We start from the raw sequence: 7,500 nt of genomic DNA, 5'->3' as shown, positions 1-7,500 counted from the left end.
TTTCAGTATAATTTAAACTTATATTTCAGGATATCCCATGAAACTAGTTCAACTACAACTTTAGGCTAAAATAATCAGCAACAAGACGTTGAATGTTAATAAAATTCTGCGCCCACAACAAGGCTGGCTGTGGAGAACCTTCGTTAAGATTTAAAACATATAAGGGTTAGAGACAATGTTAGAGTTTTAATCAGTATCCTAATTTTCTCATAAGCTAACTTAAAATAGCAATTTGTTTCTAGAAAACTCTTAAAGAAATTGGTCAATTAAGAACTTGAGTTCTGAATTTTCCAAGAAAGCAGAGTCCAGAGAATAGAAAAGTACGCTCATCGGCATCCCAAGAAAACGTTCTCTTCTTCATAACTTAAACTGTGACGCCTTAATCCCTAATTGGAGTCAAGTACGTATTTGCCTACCATCTTTGGAATCTGGAATACAATTCTGTTTCAAAAATCTCCCTTACAAAGCAAGGACGAAGATCCTCTCTAAGAGGAATTGAGTTGGGGATTTTAATAAGGAGAATTATATTGCAGATGGCCTGATTACGAAGGAAAAACAGGTAGGGAATATTATATAAAAAAAGAATCCCTGAAATAATTTTGAAGGTTGAATTGCACAAAATGTTTATAAAAAAAATTAGCTTCATTGAAAGACACGAATGAAAACTCATAAGAAAATTATCGTGAGATGCTAAGACCAATATAAACTTGACTAATTTTAAACATACAGCCGTCTTAAGGAAAGAGGATTTTTCAACAAAACAGACAAGAATCCAGTCTATTTGCAAGAACGCCGAAACAGAGAGAATTAGATTTCGTCACTGATATTAGACTGCTTTTATTTGCAAATTCACAAAATGTAACGTTCGAATTGAGGCAGATGGCTGTTGATGTCTGTTTCGAGTTCAGGATTGTTTGGACAAGGAAACCACACTTAATGAAGGGATATGTGACACCTAAAAAGATAAAAAAAAAAAATGTGCCGAAAATAGACCTATCTTTCGGTGGTCTCAGTATAATGGTGTATGAGACCCGTCCAATAAAACTTTACGGTGGCCTGTCATATCGTTGCCAGACGCACGATTATATATGACTAACTTTAACCTTAAATAAAATCAAAACTACTAAAAATAGAGAGCTGCAATTTGGTACGTTTGATGATTGGAGGGCGGATAATGAACATACCAATTTGCAGCCCTCTAGCCTGTTACGGACTCTGAGATATCAGAGACAATGTTACGGTGTCGAAAATCCTGGAAAGGGTTCGACACAATGTTACGGCCTCTGAGAGAGGTCCGCTTCAGGTTCGATATGAAATAATAAAAAAAAATATATCAACACAAACAGCTGAAACTGGGGATACGAATATAGAAAGAAACACTAACACAACAAAGATTTATTTACAAGCTTACTAACAAAGGTAAATGCAGAATGGTATCTCCTATTTACATAAAAAGACAGAATCTTACACTGCATAAACTGGGGGAACAGCGAGGTAATTCAAATACTTGCGGGTCGGTTTAGTGACTCGTAGCGGTGGCTTCACTAAAGGAGAGCGGCATTTGCAGACGTCCTCTTGACTCCGTATTGCAGAAAATAGTTTACTTGTAAGGAAGGAATTCCCCAAAACTTCTAGCAGGGCCTTTTCTTCTCTGCAGTCTGCTCGACGTCGAGATAACACGAGATAATTTGTCCACTCCTGAAGACGACTAGACCAATATCCAACCAACTCTCGAACAACTCTTCTTTTGATTGATACTTCGTCGGTTCCTTCGTCTCTAGTCTCTCTCTGACGATCACTGCTGCTGATCTCTCACTGATAATCTGATCTGTGGCTCTTACTAACTGATGATCTCTCTCTTTTACGATCTCTTCCTCTTACGATCACTCTCTATATCTCCTCCTCCCGCTGCTACTTCCTCCGTCGTATTTATACGGCACTCTGGGGGCGGAGCCTACGGCGAACGTCACCGACTCCAGGGATTTCTAGAACTTCTTAGATGAATCTAGACGAGGTATTGCATCAGAAATCGCGGCGTTTCTCACGTAACATTGGCGCGTTTTTGCGCTCCACAACACGCCCGACGATTCTAGAACAGCCGCGAGGAAAAGACGCCTCCAACACGGGCGCGAAAACCTCCTTACTGCCGAACTTCTCGAAAATGCGTTCTCCTTTCCTTTATCTTCCTTTGCTATGAAGCAATTACCATCACATAGCCTCAGTCGTTTCTTTTACAGAAAACTAAGAAATCCTACAATTCCAGTATATCTTCACTTTTTTCAGCCTGCCACTTTCTTTGTTCTTCCGAGACATTCGTTGTCTCTATTTGCAGAGCACGATCAGAGTCTTTCTTTAAATCCTCAGCTGAAAACACTTATAACAGTCAACAGACTAAAACCAAACGGATCCCCAACAAGAAATCAGCCAGCAGAGAAAGAGACAGGTTACAGGAAAAGATGACGGACAAATAAATATGAGGAAATAGAAAATAAAGCCGATGCACCTGAAATCCAGATGACGGCAGAGAGCAGGAATGAATACGCTCCTCGCTTTAAGTATTTGGAGATCGGAAGATTCCACAACTGCACTAGGCAAACCATTCCACATTTTAGTTATAGCCAAGATAAAACTCTTTGCCAACTGAGTAGTATTAAACCTGATGCTAGACAACAACGACAAACTGGTTACAGCAGCAAAGACAGTTCTAGTGCATTTAAAACGATGACACAGTAGTTTGAAAACGAAGACATAAACAAAACCTTGACGATGGTTGATAATGATTACGTGTCAATATGGACGATGCTGTTATATAACACGTCACTAAAGATTGCACAACCACCAGTTGAGAATTTAATGAAGTCAGAGTCAGATAAAAAAAAAAAAAGGATCTAAAGGGTGAAACACGAAGAATAGCTAACTCATTGTAAATCATATTTGTTTTCTTTGCCTGGTCATGATGAGGCTCAACATCATATCTTAGCGAGCGACAAACACGGGATACAACAGTAGGGACACTCCATTTAATTTCGAGGAAGGGTAGTGAGAGCTGGTGGTACCTCCGAGTTCCTCGAGAGTGAGTGTTCAGGAACGTTGGGTTATCTGCGCAGGTAAGTCTAAGTACAAAAACCGAGGATTAAGTAGTCATTTCTGAACTGCAATGGACTTTAGCTGAAAAATTGATACCTCCCTGACAGTTTTGTTACTAATATTTTCAATACAATAGTTTATCTTCTCTAATAATTCTTATGCATCTCTTCACGTTGACTCTAAAAGATATAGACAGTTTTGAACGTAAGTCCTAAAGCTCCGTCTTAATCCCTGTCATCATATATAAAAAAAATCGATAGTGTTCGGTCGGCAGCACGGCATAAACATGTAATGGCTGTCTTTAAATTTTCACTCAAGGTAAAATTGAGTAGCTTAATTACAGTGAATATTTCGATGTAACACAGCAAAGACGCCTAAGAAACAATGTTACATTTTGGTTCGGCTAACACTGCTACTTCAGGTTCCTATAAAGTAAACCGCTTGTGTTGAGCAAAGTTACTAGAGTTTTTTGAGCAACTGTAGACTGATACTGTACCGAGGCTCGCACGGCAAATGAAGTACACGTTCCAGAAGTCAATGGGATGAAGACTGCAACATAATGAATAACTTTGGCTACAGCGCTATTCGAACACTGTAGCGTTAAGAACCACCACTAGCCATAGTGTCAGGAGAATCTAGTAGTACACGAATTTAATGGATTTTTAAGAATTTCAGATAAATTAATCGTAGATGAATTGTTATTAGATTTTTTTTTTACTTGAGAAATAAGAATGGTAACCTTAACCTCAAATCTGGAAATCCTCCCGTCTGTTGTGATATATTAGCTATTTATCATTTACTTTATATTCAGACAAATATTTAATCGTTTTAGCTAGCCGCGAACAGTACGTAAAGGATAACTAGCCAGGAATACTACGGAAAAAACACAAAACAGTTCGAAAACCTTTCCTCTTAATGTTGAAAAGTATTTACGATAAACATTTCCTTCTATAGCAGGGGTGGCCTGACTTTTGGACTCCAAGATCTATCTATACACACATACATACATATATATATACCTATATATATATATATATATATATATATATATAATATATATATATATATATATATATATATATATATAATATATGCATATATATATATATATATATATATATATATATATATATATATATATATATATACATATATATATATAATCTTGTGATTTTGTTTGTTTATATAGGATTGTGGGAAACGGCGATCGACCAAACAAGTGGTCGCGATCGACTGTTTGGCCACCTCTGTTCTACGGCATTTCATTTCCTTCGGGCTTGACTCTTAACCATGGGTACTAATGCGACCGATTTCTTTTGCTTCGTCAGGAGAATGTGGTGCTCCCGGTTTTTGGCGGCCATATTGCTGCTGCCTTTAAGTAAAGGTTTGTTTACAAACACAGCTGAGGGAGACCTTGGTGTCATGAAGTTCCAGCATCAGGCCATTCTGGATCAGACAGGCGCCTTCGTAATGCTGTGGTCTCCTCTCGAGGATGAAATTCACATCGAGATACAGGTAAATGGACTAGAAGTTTATGGGGGTACTGAGACTTATCATGTCTCAGTTCAAATTAAAATAAAGCTCATTTCTTTTTGAATAGCAGCTCATTGCAATAAATAAGATATCAGGAAGATTACGGAGTTGTGGGAGGGATGTGTTTACTTCGTTCGTGGCCACCTCAAGAAGCCGATCCTATAAATAGTTTTTCTTTTTTTAAGCATTTTAAATCGTATTATAAGGTTCCAACGTTCTTGTACTTTCACGCCTAAATAGCCTCGATCTAAAAGAAAAATATGTAATGAGGTGATGGAATGCTGTGGTGTGCCTATAGAATTTGGTAATAATGACGAGCTTTCCCTAATTAACAAAAGATGCTTAAAAGCAACACCTAACGTTTTACAAATGAATAACTGAAAGAGCTTTCCTTCGGCCGCCCCTAAAAAGTATTACGCTTGAATTGTACAAGGCAAAACAAGTCTGATCATAACGCAAGTATCTTAATTTTTGGCAGAAGCTTGAAATACTGTCTTGTTAGTTGTTCAAGATTATCAGAGCAATACGGGATTCTTCAACAAAATTCCAATTACAAAGAGGTCAGTATTACCAATTTATAAAGCCTAGAGATTACAAAGTCCAACCGCCATATTAAGATTTAAACATTATTTCTTTTCACAGGTGGAAACAACTGGTTTTATTGGCATTGGATTTTCTCCCAGCGGAGGCATGAAGGGCGCCGACATAGTACTAGCATGGGTTGATGACTTCACAGGGGAACTACATGTTCATGTAAGTGCTCTCCACAATATTTGAGTTGAGTTGAACATAGAATTTAGGCCAAAAGCCTAGCACTGGGACCTATGAGGTCATTCAGAGCCGAAACGGAAATTGACAGTAAAAAGTTTGAAAGGCGTAACAAGAGGAAAACCTCGCAGTTGCACTATGAATCAAGTATTAGGAGAGGGTGGACAGTAAGATGAAGAAAGAGAATGTGAAAGGACCTATAGTAAAAGGAACGAAAGTGGCTGCAGCCAGAGGCCGAAGGCACGCTGCAAAGAACCTTAAGTAATGCCTACAGTGTCTCCACAATATTTGCGGACTAGTTTGTCTCCCCCAAGATCTAGATATTGGTCTCCCCTACCTTCCCGATCCCATACCTGTCAGGCCACGACAAACAGATTTGCAAAAATGGAGGGTGTACTACGTCTATTCTACCCTTCCGTTCCTCTACCAAATCCAGCCCCACACCGGGGAAGACAAATCGGTTTGTCTTTCACTAGGATTTTATTATTCTAGAGGAAGATAGATAAGTCACAGGGTTCGAAAACAATGACGGATTCATTACTTCATACAATGTCAACGACATTACAAAGCTACCATGATAAATCAAAATATGATAGAAATGCAATAAACTGATTGTATTTCATTTACACTATATAAATACGTTGTCAAATGGGGTAGAACATTTCGAATAACGCATCGACTTTAGCAGCATGAGTTTTCGTTCATTCATTCAATCCCTTAAAGTCTTTGACGTTGACAGGCTGGCATAAAAGTCAACACCTACTTGATGTGAAAGCAAATCGACCCCCAAACCCCCCCCCCCCCCCCCCAACACAAAAAAAAAAGTACAGCAACAAACACATTTTAAAAATCACATACGACAACAACACGAATGTAAAACGATCGCACACCCAAATTCAAATAAATACTGAAATTTTCGAGGTATATAACAATCAAATTCAAACCGAATGAGTAAAACTTTCAAGGCATGTAATAATATAGCGCTGAAATTCAAGGGACTTACCTCTGACACTATTGAAAGTGTCCAGGCTCATTGACAACTAGATCCCAGTTGCGGGGCTGTATACGCGGAGTGGATATCACAATAGACAATAAAACTACATCGTTCTCGGTTTCAAATGGACTGTTCTTCATCTTGGCTATTGAACACCCCGACAGCAGATTAGTGGCCGAGTTCAGAACCTGAAACAAACATTTGAAAGTCCTTTAAAAGAAAATGGATTTTTTTTAGTTATGTATTTACTCCTGAATACCTAAATTAGATATCTTTGTAACTCCAAATAAAATATTTCAACAATGACCTGATCACAATCACGCCACATACCAATCACGACAACGGAGAAACAAATCACCAATGATGTACATATAAAAGATAAATTTGATTTGTACAGAAAGCTTTCTGTACAAATTTATCATTTAAATATAAGTACATGTACATAAATGGGGATTTGTTTCTCTATTTCAAGACTCATGCTACTAGGAGGATTTTTTAAAATTACGACAATATTATCAGTTGCATAAATAGCACTGTAACACGTTGTGATTTTAAACCAAAATTAGCTACTATATTTGATGGCAGGTTGTTGCTATTATCATATAGTTCTTCTGAAAGATTCCGTATATCTGCAGTTTTCATTTATAATCCACCCAATTCATCTTTTTCATTAGAGCACGTATCATTTGAAAATATATATTTATATATATATATATATATATATATATATATATATATATATATATATATATATTTTTTTTATGTAAAACCACCCCAAAATAATATTGTAACTGCAAAACCTTTCGGACGACAGCCTATAAAGTATTCTCTAGTCTACCAAGCGCATGAAGCCAACTCACAACTATTGCTGCTGTAGTTGACGAATTCCCTGCATTTTCATTTATCACTTGGATTTTTCATGTTACTCTCAAACTTACCCACTTTAGATTCAAAGTAGGCAAGTCGGCAAACAGGCCATTCTCTCGGTTTCATTATTTTGCTTGTGAATGGTTTATGCATCAACTAGAAGCCCATTATCGCTCTTCTTCAAACGTCATTGGAGAAGGGGAAGGGGTTCAAGGGAGACACGTCAATGATCCCTTGTTCTAGGTCTTATG

At 37.6% G+C, this 7,500-nt stretch overlaps 1 protein-coding gene across 2 annotated transcripts in view; it reads left to right on the top strand.

The window, feature by feature from the left end:
* The first annotated feature begins 2,949 nt into the window (after window positions 1–2,949).
* LOC135223571 (DBH-like monooxygenase protein 1) overlaps window positions 2,950–7,500 on the top strand; it is a 32,451-nt gene continuing 27,900 nt past the window's right edge. Inside the window, exons 1-3 of one of the 2 annotated variants that reach the window (XM_064262091.1) lie at window positions 2,950–3,107; window positions 4,416–4,602; window positions 5,263–5,373. In XM_064262091.1, the coding sequence (XP_064118161.1) occupies window positions 4,420–4,602; window positions 5,263–5,373 (294 nt within the window). In that variant the 5' untranslated portion in view covers window positions 2,950–3,107; window positions 4,416–4,419. The remainder of the gene's footprint in view (window positions 3,108–4,415; window positions 4,603–5,262; window positions 5,374–7,500) is intronic. The other variant, XM_064262090.1, reaches the window with a different exon arrangement.

This window comes from Macrobrachium nipponense, chromosome 10 (assembly GCF_015104395.2).
Source record: "Macrobrachium nipponense isolate FS-2020 chromosome 10, ASM1510439v2, whole genome shotgun sequence".
In the NCBI taxonomy this organism is placed as follows: domain Eukaryota; kingdom Metazoa; phylum Arthropoda; class Malacostraca; order Decapoda; family Palaemonidae; genus Macrobrachium; species Macrobrachium nipponense.
Note: the sequence above shows the minus strand (reverse complement) of the source record. Positions and strands in the feature narration are given on the sequence as shown.